The 13929-nt window shown below is 50.5% G+C and overlaps 1 protein-coding gene across 1 annotated transcript in view; it reads left to right on the forward strand.

Annotated features, from left to right (window-relative positions):
* Positions 1-13574, forward strand: part of LOC123606120 (palmitoyltransferase ZDHHC11-like) — a 37567-nt gene extending 23993 nt beyond the window's left edge. Inside the window, exons 12-15 of the mRNA XM_045494073.1 lie at positions 2049-2083; positions 3583-3676; positions 9121-9193; positions 12914-13574. Coding sequence (XP_045350029.1) covers positions 2049-2083; positions 3583-3676; positions 9121-9193; positions 12914-13209 — 498 coding nt within the window. The 3' untranslated portion in view covers positions 13210-13574. The remainder of the gene's footprint in view (positions 1-2048; positions 2084-3582; positions 3677-9120; positions 9194-12913) is intronic.
* The last annotated feature ends 355 nt before the right edge of the window (positions 13575-13929 follow it).

A 13929-nucleotide genomic window follows, 5' to 3' on the forward strand; every position in this document is an offset into this window, starting at 1 on the left:
GATCAAGGCAAGGATGTACTGAAGTTCCAGCTGGGGCAATAAGACAAGAAAAAGGAATAAAGAATAGAAAGTGAAACTGTGTTGATCACAGACAACATGATTCTAAAATACAAACAAAACAAAAAACAAAACTACTAGTGATGAAATAGCTTTGCAAGAGGCAGGTAAAGTGCTCTCCAGTAAGCTCTGGGACATTTATCTTCAGTGTTATCCAGAGCACACCTGAAATCAAATACAGTCCCTACCTGGCGTCAGGAACCTCTGTGTGCCTCCAGCTAGCTCCACAGCAAATTGCCACCACGTGGTCAAAGTAAAAATTTCTCCATTGCCTTGGCTGACCTAGAAATGTTTTATGTAATTTGCCATTATCTGGAATGGAAACAGTTGTTAAAAAATAAATCTTTTGACTTTGTATTGTTAAAAAAAAATAGCAAGTCCAATCATATTTCTGTATTTGGCAAAAATGCCACTGAAAATAATATTAGTTATTTTATTAACAATAGCATTAACAATAATGAATTTAACAAAACTGTAGTAAAGTCTATACATTGAAAGTTATAAGTCATTGCTGAGAGAAACTGAAGACATTTAAAATAATGGAAAGATATACAACGTTCATGGATATGAACACTCAATATTGTTAAGATAGCATTTCCCCCAAAACTGATCTATGGACATAGTACAATCCCTATTGAATTCCTAGGAGGTTCTGTTTTTTTGTGTGTTGTTGTTGTTGTTGTTTTAACCAACAAGCTGATCATAAAATGTACATGGAAATTCAGAGTACCTAGAGTAGCCAGAACAATTTTGAAAAGAGAACAAAATTATACAATCTGACTTCAAAATTTACTAAAAAGTTACAGTAATCAGGTTAGTGTAGTCAACGGAATAGAAATGGAATAGAATAAAAATTCTAGAAGTAAGCCTTCACATTTATGGCCAAGGCAATCCTTTGGGGAGAAGTGAAAATTTCAACAAATGGTCCTGGAACAACCAGATATCCATTGTGAAATAAAAATAACACCGTACTGGGAATGCAAGCTGGTGCAGCCACTCGGGAAAATAGTATGGAGGTTCCTCAAAAAGCTAAAAATAGAACTACCCTATGACCCAGCAATTGCACTACTAGGTATTTATCCAAGGGATACAGGTGTGCTGCTTCAAAGGGACACATCCACCCCAATGTTTATAGCAGCACTATCAACCATAGCCAAAGTATGGAAAGAGCCCAAATGTCCATCAATGGATGAATGGATAAAGAAAATGTGGTATATACAATGGAGTATTACTTGGCAATCAAAAAGAATGAAATCTTGCCATTTGCAACTACGTGGATGGAACTGGAGGGTATTATGCTAAGTGAAATAGTCAGAGAAAGACAAAAATCATAGGATTTCACTCATATGAGGACTTTAAGACACAAAACAGATGAACACAAAGGAAGGGAAGCAAAAATAATATAAAAACAGGGAGGGGGACAAAACAGAAGAGACTCATAAATATGGAGAACAAACAGAGGGTTACGGAAGGGGTTGTGGGAGGGGGATGGGCTAAATGGGTAAGGGGCACTAAGGAATCTACTCCTGAAATCATTGTTGCACTATATGCTAATTTGGATGTATATTTTAAAAAATAAAAAAAAACTAAAAAAAAAAAAATACCATACTTAGGTATTGACTGCCCTGAGACCCAGGTGCTGTCAAGGTCAGACTCTCCTGGGGTGTCTCCCCTCAGCCCTCCGAGTCCTTCAGGCGGCCCCTCTTCTGTGCGCCTCAGTCTTGGCAGCTGCCCGCATGCAGACTTGCCACAGAGGTCAGGGCCCGCTGGTGGCCCCGTGTGACACATACCGGTCCTGAGCGGGCCCCTTGGCCAGTGTGGGCACTGGCTGTGGAGTGCGCTCCCTCACAGACCCCTTCCCTGACCCCGGGACCCTGAGGATATTTGCTCCAAATCGGGTAATAAAGAATGTGGGTTGTGTTTAACAATAAGCTCGACATTGACCACTCCATCTTGTTTCCTGTTGTGAACAATCATTTCTTCCTTCACAGAAAACAGACAGAAGCCTGACTTTATCTGCCCTCAGGTGAGTCTCTGAGCCTCCTGCAGGTGCTTCCCGTGTCTCAAAGCCTTCACCGTGATTCCTGAGGAACACAGTCTTTTGTGGGAAACCTTGGGGTACTGTGATGACGTGATCGAAGACAAACCGGTTTCCCTTGACGTCACAGATGCGGACTGCCCCCCGAAGGGCTCGCCATACTCCGCTCACTGGAGCTTGCGATGAGACCTCTCTAGGTTCTTCACAAGTAACATGTGAGCTAGTGCACAGGTGTGAGCGATGCCCGTCTACTTTCTGTCTGTGAGCATGTGCCGCTTGCAGAGGACACCGCGGTCCATGACCGTGTGCAGCAGTGGCAGGGCTCGCCGTGTGCCAGGTGGGTGACCGCACCTCGCAGGCCCCTGGGGAGCACACGGCCTCTGCCCCTCCTGTGCCACAAAGACAGAGAGTGGCCCCTTTCACATCGTGGCCCGGCTTCAAGCACACATTTTAGAGAGTAAATCAGGTGTAGCGAAACACGGTGACTACCGTCCCCTTGACAAGACGTCATCTTCTCCTGGAGTATGAGTAACAGGAGGCTTCACAGCACCCGTGTCAGCGAGGTCCGTGCTGTCTCCCCTACATTTCCCTGAGCACACGGAGAGCACAGGCTCCCTGTGTTCCTGGAAGGATGGTTCTGGGGAATATTTTGCAGTTGTAAGTGTCTGAATATTGTATCCTGACTTCACAACCTCAGTAACTTTGTACCAAGTGCCCTTTAATGCATTTGAAGTAAAATTAAAAAGGGCAAGTTATTTACTTGAATGTCACCCACCACACACACACACACACACACACACACACACACACACACAGACACACACACCTCCCGCTCTGGCCCGCAGGGATTGTTGCAGAAAATGTTTCTTTGGTAACCAAAGAGTTTGGACCCAGTTGAGCAGCTAGCGCTTTAGACACCTTCCGTGGCCTGCTCCTGAGGCCTCACCCGAGTCTTAGTCTTCGAGGCCCACCCACCCAGGGCCTCCCCGGGACGTCGATCACGGGGAAACCTTGTAGGACTTAATGCAGCCTGTGTTCCTGGCAGTTGCTGGCAGACAAACTTATTGGGAGTACTTCTGTCCGGCTGTTTATTTGTCTAGGGTGTATGGTCTGCTGGTTATGTACAAATCAGCCAAACAGTGAATATATGAATAAGGGGGAGGGTCCATCATGCAGGTGAAGCTGCTTCTGTCTGGTTTTAAAGGCATTTCTGTCAGCAGAAATCCACCGGGTGGCTTGTTTTAATTTTCCGCTGGTGGTGGAAGCCTGCAGTGTCCTTCTCGCATGAACCTTCTGCATGTTTATGGCGCGAGACCCCCTCTGGCACTCAGCCTCCAGGCGCTGCCTGCTCCCGAGCCTGCAGATAAGAGGGGGCCCCAGCGGGGAGACGTCCACGGACACCGTGGAGCCTGCAGGGTCCCCACGTGCTAGCCCACCCAGCGAGGGCCTGCTCTGTAATGTGTTCCTCCTTCCCTGCTCTGCCCTAGCCTAACTGGGAGCAAGGTGTCCTTGTCGCCATCCAGTGACTTCACCCTACACCCCACCTTGGCTGCCGGCACAGAGGACCACCTGCCGCTGAAGGTGAGCCTGTGTTCAGATGTAGGGCTTGGGGCTCCCTCGTAAGCTGGGCTCAGCACCATACCTGGATGCTGGTCGCACTGGTGTTCTGCATTTACTGGGTGCCTGGGCCACTACACAAAGAGCACCGACGGTGTGTGTGGAGTAGGAGGAGAAGCGAGAGCAGATCACGCTCCTGACAGGGGCCCGTGCGTGTGAGAAGCAGAGTCCCCAGACAGGTGTCCCTAAAACAAGCCTCGTATGTGTGCTCTGGTGCCACATGCTGGTGATGGCCACGTGGTAGGTGACACAGAGCAGAACGCCCGCTGTGATAGACTCTCAGCAGTGGGTGTTTTCAGGGTGTTCTGTGTAATCCCTTCAACTTTCTGTGTGTTTGTAATAAATGTTGGGGATAAATGTTGGGATAGAGAAGGGGTGTGTATAACTGACGGTCAACACAGAGCGTGTGAGCCACACACGGGGTTGAGTGAGGAAGCCTGCAGATGATACGCTCATGGCCCCAGGACAGGGCGTGTGGGGTGGCCTGTGTGGCCAGGCAGGAGACACAGGTAGACACAGTATGGTGGCAGCCTCACCAGCAAGTGAGTGTAGAACCCAGCAAGGCAGGGCTGTGGAGGACCCGGGTCCCACCGTCCATCCTTCTGTGTGCTCCCTTCCAGGGTGGCTCACGAGGCCACCCAGCCAGTGGGGCCTGAGTTGCTTCTGTAACAGCACGAGGCTCCAGACAATGTGCTGGAAGCCTCGGCTTCGAGCTTGACTGCACTTGAGAGGGCCCCTCAGACCCTGGTGCTCAGCCGCCCATGCACATTCACTGAACTCACGCCCTTCCCCGGGCTGGGGCTTCCTCTCTGCTCATTCTGGAACCCGCGTTTAATCCTGACACCCTGTGTGCCCCCACTTCACGCCAGGCCCACCCCTCTGCGGGCGACCCCAAGGCCCGTAGCTCTTAGCAGAATCATTAGAGAGAAATGGGCACCATAAGACACACTTGGACTTGGAGTCCACTCTGGTGTGCAGGCGTGACTGGTTCCACAGCCCAGAGTAAGTTCTTTAACCTCCTGGAGTGCCTGGGTCTCCACGCTTGCAAGATATGCATGGACTCTGTGTGGGGTCCCGAGTCCTGCTGCCAGTGTCCAGCTGGGACTGGTGCTCAGTAAATGGTAACCCCCATCCCCCATCACACCTGCTTTGGACCTCGCTGCCCATTAATTATAATCCTCATCTGAGGACACAGACTCATCACTGATCTCTGCATTACCTGCTTCCTAAGTTTACTCAGTATTTTATTTATTTTTGGTAACAGATGAAGCATCACCCCACCCCCCCCCAGAAAAAGGCAGGGTCCTGATGTGGTCAGCTTCTGTGTGGCCCAGCCACGTGTGGTCTGCTTCTGTGTACGTGGCTTGGCCACGCTCTTTGTTCTCATGTTTTCCTTTCACTTCAGTGTTTCACATCATACGTATTCCTAAAAAATAGATGCTCACAACACATCGGTTACTCTTTATTTCACAGAAAGGACATAGTGTGTATGTGATGTTTGGAATTTGGGGGAATCACCTCTCGGTCAAAACGGTGGTTCCCTGTCCCGGGTGGCCGAGCTCATTTGCCTTCCTTCTGCGACTGCTTCTTGTAACTCCCCTCTGCTGTGGGCCAGCAGGACGTGTGCCCCCATGCAGGTCTCTGTGATGAGCAGTAGGCCATCTCTTCTACAAGGCCAGACTCTTCTACAGGGGTGCTCGGTCTGCACTCCCGCAGAAGCATATGCATATTCGGAGCCCCGTAGGTCCGTGTCGTCCCCAACACCCGGGGCACCTAGTGGTGTGGCTGGCGGCTCACGATCCCTCCCAGCCTTCCCCTCACCACCGATGGTGCTGAATGTGCATTAGCCATGTGAATTTCCTTCTGTGGGAAGTGCTTGCTCTTGTCGTTGGCCCATTTTCCTCCTGGCCTGTTTCTGCTTTTCTTATAGATTTATTTGTGTTCCTTATAGATGCTTGATACAAATGCCTCATTAGTTGGGTGAATTACAGATAGAGTGTCACAGCAACTCGACTCGATGCTTAGCTGAACTCAACATTTGATGAGTCAGAGTCACACTCACACTTGTGCATATTTTATGATAATGCTTTTTGGTCTCGTTTAATCTTGAACCCAATCTTCTAAAAGACAGTCATCTATACTTTCCACTACTAATTTTCAACATTTGATTTTGAGAGTTGAGTCCTCACTCTGTGGGTCATTGGTGTGCTTAGTGTGAGGTAGGGATCCAGCTTCATCCGTTCCAGGTGGGTTTCTGTTGTTCCAGCTGCTTTTGCTAAACATCAAATGGACCTTCTTTCCCCCACTGATTTATTTTTTTGTATGTCTCGTATAGTTTTTATTCCATACTTCCTCCACTACTGCCTTTCTGTATTTAATTGAATTTGCATACTGTGCCATTGTGATTCCCATCTTCTTTCCTTTTGCTTATACTTTTTAGTTACCTTCTTACTGGTTACCTTGGGGATTACAATTAATACCTTAAACTTATAAGAGTCTAGTTTGAATAATACTGTGTTAATTTCGGTAATATGTACTCTGATCCTCTACATCTTCCTACCTCTTCCTTTATATTGTTACATCTTTCCACATTGTGTGCCCATTAAGAAAGATTTATAATTATTCTGTGAATTGGTCTTTTAAGTCACCTAGAGAAGAAGAGGAGTTACAAACCAAAGTACGACAATCCTGGCTTATGTCTCGACCTGTGTGGTTATCTTTCCGAGCGTACTTTATTTCATCTACTGTCTAGAGCCTCTGTTTCAGCCTCAATATCTCCCTTTAGCATTTCTTGTAGGGGAGGTCTGTTGCTCATGAGTTCTCTCAGCTTTTGTTTATCTAAGAACATCTTAATTTCTTCTTTATTCCCAAAATACGGTTTTGTTGGATTTAGAATTCTTGGTTGGCAGATTGATTTTCCTTCCAGGACTTGAAAGGTGCCCTCTGGACTCCATGGTTTCTGATGAGAAATCAGCTGTTGATCTTACTGAGGCCCCTTGTATGTGATTAACCACTTCTCTCTCAATGCTTTCAGACTCCTCTCTTTGGGTTCTGAGAATCTGGCCGTGCTGTGTCTTGGTGTGAACCCTTCTGAGTTTATCTTGCTTGGAGTTTGTTGAGCTTCTTGGATGTGTAGATCCATATCTTCCATGGGATTTGGAAAGCGTGCAGGCAGTGTTTCTTCAGATACTTTTTCTCTCTGCCCCCTCTCTTCTTCTGGGCCTCAGGTCCGCCAGGTGCTCTTCATTTTCCTTTGTTCCATTTTTCTCCCTGGTCCTCAGGTTGGAGAATTTCAATTATCTTCAGCCTCACCGATCCTTTCTCCTCCTGCTCTGTTGTGAACTCACTCTTCTAGTTAATTTTTAATTTCACACTTTTCAGTGGCAGAATTTGGTTCTTTTTTGTAATTCTATCTCTTTATTGATTTTCTCTTTTGTTCATTCGGTATTTTCATGGCTTCCTTTAATTCTTCACCTTGGCTCATTGAGCACATTTAAGATAACTGACCTAATGTCCTTGACTACTAATTCAAATGTCTGGGCTTCTTCCAGGAAATTCTGTCAAATTATTTTTCTCCTTTGAATGCGCCATATTTTCCTGTTTCTCTGGATGTTTTATAATTTTTTTGTTGAGAACTGTATATTCTGAGTATTATAATGTGGTTAAGTCTGGACATCAGATTCTCCCACTGCTTGGGATTGTAGATCTTTGCTTGTTGAACTATCAGTTTGTGACTCTCCCAAGCTACTTTTGCAAAACATGTATTTGTTGTTGCAAAGTTTCTCTCATTATCTCTGTGGTCAGCCAGTGTTTTCCTTCAATGTCTGGCCGCAAATAGGGGGAATAAGTGTCCCATTAGATGCTCCCAAAGACAGCTACTGCTGCCAAGGGGGCCAGGGCAAGCGAGCCCTTGTGCCGGCCCCTCGGGACATGACCAGACCAACCAAAAGGCACAACAGACAAGTTTTGGAGTACAGAGTCCCTACTGCCTGCACAGGAATGAAGGCTGTTGGCCTGTCGCCACAGGACGACCGAGGGTGGGTTGTCGCTGCTTTGTCGACACCACTTACTCGGGAGAGTTGGACAGCATCTCTTCCCTGGTGCTGTGCACCGTGTCTGGTCTGGCTTCAGAGTCTGGAATAGTTGACCCCAAAGGCTCTCTTTAGCACAGTGGTCACATCTGTGGAGGACGAATCTCTCATGCTTCCTGTTCCCTGGCTTTGTCCTCAGGTGAAGGATGCCGATGTGCACTCTGAGAACACGTGTCACCACCTCCCCACAAATCTCTACCCCGCAGGCAGGCCTCCACTGTTCCACTGCCCGGCTCCATTGTGTTTCTGTTTTCATTCTAAACAAACAGTGTGCTTCCCTGGGGCATCATTTCAGTAATACCTTGATCACCTTTGCTTCCAAGCACCATCACCTCCTTCTGTGGGTTTTTCTTACACGTCCTGCCTCTACCAGGTTGCTGCCCACTCCGTGGCCCTCTGTGGCCGGCGCCCCCACCTCTTACCCGTCGGAGCCCTGCCCCCACCTCAGCTCCCACAACTGCCTCTGCGTTGGGTCCCCTGGGGGCCTGTCCATCTCAACAGCGTTGTCCTCACGCCTGGCTTTTCTGCAGTCTGTTGCCGTTTGCTTCCTCTTCTTCAGGGAGCCATTGTTCATGAGGTTCCCCTTTCATTTCCTTCCTATTTAACCTCATTCATGCCTCAGTTTGTATCTTGACTAACTCTCAAGAGCTGGCTCTGGGAGGAGGACAAAGGCATGTACGGGTTTAGAGATCTCCTAGAGACACTGGACTTGCAGAACCTTCCAAGGAAAGTTGTGCACAGCTGCACAGTCCAGTCCCACCGCACACAGCCCTGTAAGTCAGAAGGAGCACCGTCCCCGGCCATTTGGCAAGAGCCAGGCTCTCCCCTGTCGTCTGTGCAGGGGATTTGAAGTCACCGTCAGCAGGCCCAGTAGCACCAGGGCAAGGGAGAAACCTCCTGCTTTCGAGAGATGGTGTGAAGACATTCGGGGCCCCTGGGTAGCCAGAACTCACCACCAGCAAGCAGATTGTGCAGAGAAGGTGCCAAGCAAGACGAGGCGGCCTGTGTTGTGTCTTCCCCCCATGCCAATGGTCCAAATAGGCTTTGCTGGCCCCCAGGAGACCCTCCTGCTCATCAGGAAAAGCACCACTTGTCTCTGTCCTGATGTGCGTGCAGAGGGAAAAGCCACCCCCCAGCGCAGCCTCATCAGCAGCCCCACATACAAGTGAGTGCTCTGAACTCAAGAGGCGAGATGGCTGCCAGTGTCCCAGAGCCCGTCGTGGCTCCATCTCCAAATTGTGCTCTTGCTGCTACATTCTGTCCCCTTTGGCAGTGCGAGAGATGCCATGTCACGTATTTCCTGTTATTTCTCTGCAGGTCTCAAAGGACCAACAGGAAATGAGTTTGCCTGTGGAAGGAGACAGTGCTGAGGGCAAAGGCCCAGCTTCAGGTAAGACATCACACAGTGTGGGAGTTGACATCCACCCAAGTTTGATTCCCTAAAGAGGAAAATGTTTTCTCCAGAAAAACAAGGAGAGGGAGAAATCACCGGTGGGGAGTCAAAGGCTAGGACGCTTGTTGTCTCAGTGGCAAGGAGGACAAGCTTGGGCTCACGTAGTGTCTGCCAATGGTGCCTGGCGTCCCCATGCTAGCCCCACCACCTGCTCTGTGTGCCACAAAGCAGCAGGTGCAAGACGTGGGGCTGAACGCCCCGCTGGCAGAGTGCCTGCAAGGTAGGAGCTGGCCCTGGATGGCGTTGCTGTGGCTGCCGATGTGAGCCATGGACCCTGACGTGCAGGGGTGGCCAGCCTAATGATGGCACCAGAGCGAGGGCCACGGAGAGTTTGACTAGTGACTGGAACCAAAGGCCTGATGTGCTCTGTTAGAGGCTCAGACTCCACCACCCGCACGCACGCTGTCTGCCGAAATGCACGGTGATTTCGTTGTTCACTCGCCTGACCCTTCCAGAGTCCTTCTGAGACGGCCCCACCTCATCTAAGGAAATGTTCACCACTCAGCTTTTAAACAACTACCTACCCTTGGCCACGATGACACCTCCTGCTGCCACCATCACTTCAGAGCTCACAGTGCAATTCTCCAGTGCTCCTGTTTCTAGAAAAGAGGTGGAGGCTGACCTTTCAACACACCTGTGGCCGCAGGAGTCAGTGGCTCCTGTTCCTAGAAAAGAGGTGGAGGCTGAGAGGGTGAGTTTGATTTCTGCGTGATTCCAGAAAGGGCCAAAGCTGGATTTTAAGAAACATAAAATACAAGCAAGTGGCATAAGTGACAGGGAGCCTGAGCCTCAGGTCTGGGTACATGGCAGGTTGGCTCCTGAGTGGACTGACGCCACGGGCACATGCATGTGCACACTGTCCATGTGGGTGTGGTGCTTGTGGACAGGTAAGAACAAGGCGTCCTCAGCCAGGGACGGAGGCAAAGAAAAAACCCACAGAGAGCCCCGTGGGCACCTGCAGCCTATGTCCCAAGGGCCCCTGCCTCCCTGGTGAGCCGGGTTCTCACGGCCTCACATAAGGGAGAGACAGGCCCAAGCTCAGGGTGCAGCCAGAATGGAAGGCCGATAAGTCATCCTGTAAAATCGGGACTCAAATGGCTACATGTGCATTGTAGTGGTGAGCCCGGAGGAACCCCGTGCTCCCCTCCCACAGGACACAAGAATGAACCTTGGAGCCGAAAGGAGCTGAGAAAATCCCCAAACTCCTCAAGCTGAGGATTAACACCAAGTGATTGTGGACCAGCCGTTTGCAGGTGCCGAGAGGCGCTCCCCTCGCAGGAGCTGGGAAGATACCAGCCGCTCTCATCCCACATGGCCACGCCCTCATGGAGGCCAAGGCCACCACCGAAAAAGACACATGTTGGGAGCTGGGCTCAAGGACCAAATGCAAAGTAACTGTGGTTGTTGTTTGGGGAAACGACAGGCAAAGGGAAAAACATCTGAAGAGAACAGAAAACTTGTTTAAATTGCATGTGTATTTGAAGAGAAACCAAATAAGACTTAGAGCTGCAGAAAATACCACTGACGTGGGGCAGCTGACTGAGGGTTTTGTAGCACACGGGTCACAGTTGGAGTTCGTGAGCTCGAAGCTGGAACTGGAGAAGTTACCTGACACTCAAAGAAGGGACGACAGGCGGAGAGCGTGACCGGAGGTGGGGCTTGGGTCTGTGGTGTGAGCGGAGTCCCCCGCAAGGAGTGCTGCTCGGGGGGCATTGTGCGAGGCAGTGGGGCTGAGGGCCCTGCACTGCAAACCCACACACACTCGGGTCCAATGAGTCCAGGAACGGCAAATGAGACTGTAGATATGTCGTGAGCAAGCTGGCACACTCCAGAGACAAATAAAATGCGTATTTTTAAATATTTGGCGATAAAAAAGGGGAGTCCTTCCAGGGAATATCGACTAGCTACACTCATTGTAACAGAAGCTACAGCAGAGTGGAGTCCTGCCCGCAGTACAGGGAGCCATCAGCCCAGGGCTGCCCTCCTGGCTGATGCACGTTTTAAGGTGAAAGTGAAACAGGCACTTCACACAGAAGTAAGGAATGTTAGGGAGTGAAAAATAGACCATTTTCATAGCATTTTTAGAAAGCGATGTCCCTAGGAACAGACCTAACAAAAGACACGCCGGACTCATGGAGAAAATGATAAAACTTGCAGAGAGACGTTTTAAGGAGCCTGATGAGTGCGGACAGACACAGCTCACGGAGTGCGTGCCAGGCCTCCCAGAGAGGCCAGTGCAGGATGCCAGCTCGAAACCCTGCGTCTGAGATGTGTGTGGAACTGCAAAGGATCAAGAATGCCAAGAAGCAGAAAAGGAGCAATTTAGGATGTCTGGCTGGGCTGCTTCCACGAAGCTGGTGAATCAAAGACAGAGTGGTGCCCGTGCAGAAATAAGCGCAGGGCCTGGTGTGGTGGCTTGCAGGGGCCGCGAGCACGTCAGTGGGCACAGGGACACTGTTTCTGGCGTGGGGCGACTGACGAGCAGGGGTGGGTAGATTGTTTCATAAACGCGGAAACATTTGGTGCCATGTGGGAATAACACTAATGAAACCAGACCCCACCTTGTACCGTTTACACAAATTAATTCCACGTGGACTAAAGACATAATGCGTGAAGGGACAACTATACAAACTGGAAGATAATATTTGGTACTATCTTCTTTTTTTAAATTTATTTATTTATTTTGGGAGAGACGGAGAGTAGGGGAGGGGTAGAGAGCCAGGGAGAGAGAGAATCCCAAGCAGGCTTAGCACTGTCAGCACAGAGCCCGATGCGGGGCTCGATCCCAGGAAACCGTGGGATTTTGACCTGAACCGAGACCCAGAGTCCGATGCTTCACAGACTGAGCCCCCGCGGGCACTCCTGGTACTGTCCTTATGTCCTCATGGTGACTGAGGGTCCTTAAGCAAGATTTTCTTAAAGGCACTGTCCCTAAAGGAAGATGCACAGAAATTAGATCACACCCAGATACAAAGGGAGGCTGTCAAAAATTGGGAAAATATTTGTAACACATAGATGACAAAAATTGGTGTCCAGGACACAAAGTACTACGACACCAGCAGGAAAAACGTAGACACATGATGACTAGGCACTTCAGGGAACAGGGAACCCAGAAGACCCACAAACAAGTGCGTACCTGCTGCCATCCTCCGGGAAATGTGACTGAAAACCACATGTGGTGGGGTGAGGTCCCTGTCACATGAGCAGGTGTGAGTCTGACATCACTGAGTACTGGCACAGGTGGGCCTGGGACGTGCACGTGGCTGGTGGGCTGGGCCAGTGCTGCACCCACAACTGGTGGACAAGGCCGTGGGCACCACCAGTCATCCTGGGTGTGGGTGGGGAAATGCCTGCCCGCTGCACCAGGAGCCATGAGCATTGCTGCTGGGTCCGAGGAGATGCCCAGTACGGGGATCCCAGCATGGGGGATAGGTGGAGGAGGGTTCCCGCTGACCCGCTGAGCAGGGCTGTGTGTGCAGACACAGATGTCCTGTGCAGAAGCAGCTGCCCTCCTGGCAAGATGTCAGGACGGACTGCACCAGGAACCTGTCCTTGGCCTTCCTTGCAGAGGGCCGGTTCTGCACCTGGGGCCAAGGACTGGGCGCGCCTTCTGCTCACCGCCCTCGGGTGCTCATGGCACTTTCTTTTGCTCTGCAGGAGCCGAGGAGCCCACACTGGCCAAATGGGCTGTCCACACACCAATGGCCTTAGAGATCCGGGCTCGGGAGGCAGCCCTGGAGAAACTCAGGCTCCCGCACACACTGCCCTCCAGCAGCCAGAATGTGCCGCACATGGATGTCCCCTTGGAGAGGCAGCAGGTCTACAGCATGGAGCCTGCCACTGTCACCACCACCAGGAAGCCTGCAGATGGGCAGGTGTGCAATGGAGAGGACATCCAGCTTCCAGGACAGATAAAAGAGGTGACTTGGGGCCAGGCATCGCCATCCAGCTAGGAAGCAGAGGGCCCGCTCGATGCTCAGGGAGAGACCAGGGTCAACCTGGATATCTCTGTCAGCACAACTTGTGTCCGCCCTGCCACGGAAGCCCCTGAGTCCAGGGCAGGCGCTCACCCCGACTCCCATGATGCCTGGCTGGCCTGAGGCCGGCAGGCGCTCCCGCCATGTTCATGATGCAGTGCAGCCCTCGACTCTATGCAGGCACCAGTGGCAGCCGATGGCCCGGCTTCCTCCAAGCGGAGTGCTGGGTCCTGCGTCCAGAGTCAAGAAAAGAAGGGAGACTGTGAGCACCCTGACTTGTGCTACACGGAAAGACTTTGACCACCCCTGCGCCTCACTCCACCTGGAAGCCATACTTGAAAGGCATTCATAAGTTTCTTGGGGCGCCTGGGTGGCGCAGTCGGTTAAGCGTCCGACTTCAGCCAGGTCACGATCTCGCGGTCCGTGAGTTCGAGCCCCGCGTCAGGCTCTGGGCTGATGGCTCAGAGCCTGGAGCCTGTTTCTGATTCTGTGTCTCCCTCTCTCTCTGCCCTTCCCCTGTTCATGCTCTGTCTCTCTCTGTCCCAAAAATAAATAAACGTTGAAAAAAAAAAAAATTAAAAGGCATTCATAAGTTTCCAAACACGTCCCCATTGTGCTCCAAGATTCAGGACAGACTTGGTGTGATGTATTCACTTGTGTTACTTAGGAATGTTGACAACTGTTATGAACCTAAGT

Source organism: Leopardus geoffroyi, chromosome A2 (genome assembly GCF_018350155.1).
Source record: "Leopardus geoffroyi isolate Oge1 chromosome A2, O.geoffroyi_Oge1_pat1.0, whole genome shotgun sequence".
In the NCBI taxonomy this organism is placed as follows: domain Eukaryota; kingdom Metazoa; phylum Chordata; class Mammalia; order Carnivora; family Felidae; genus Leopardus; species Leopardus geoffroyi.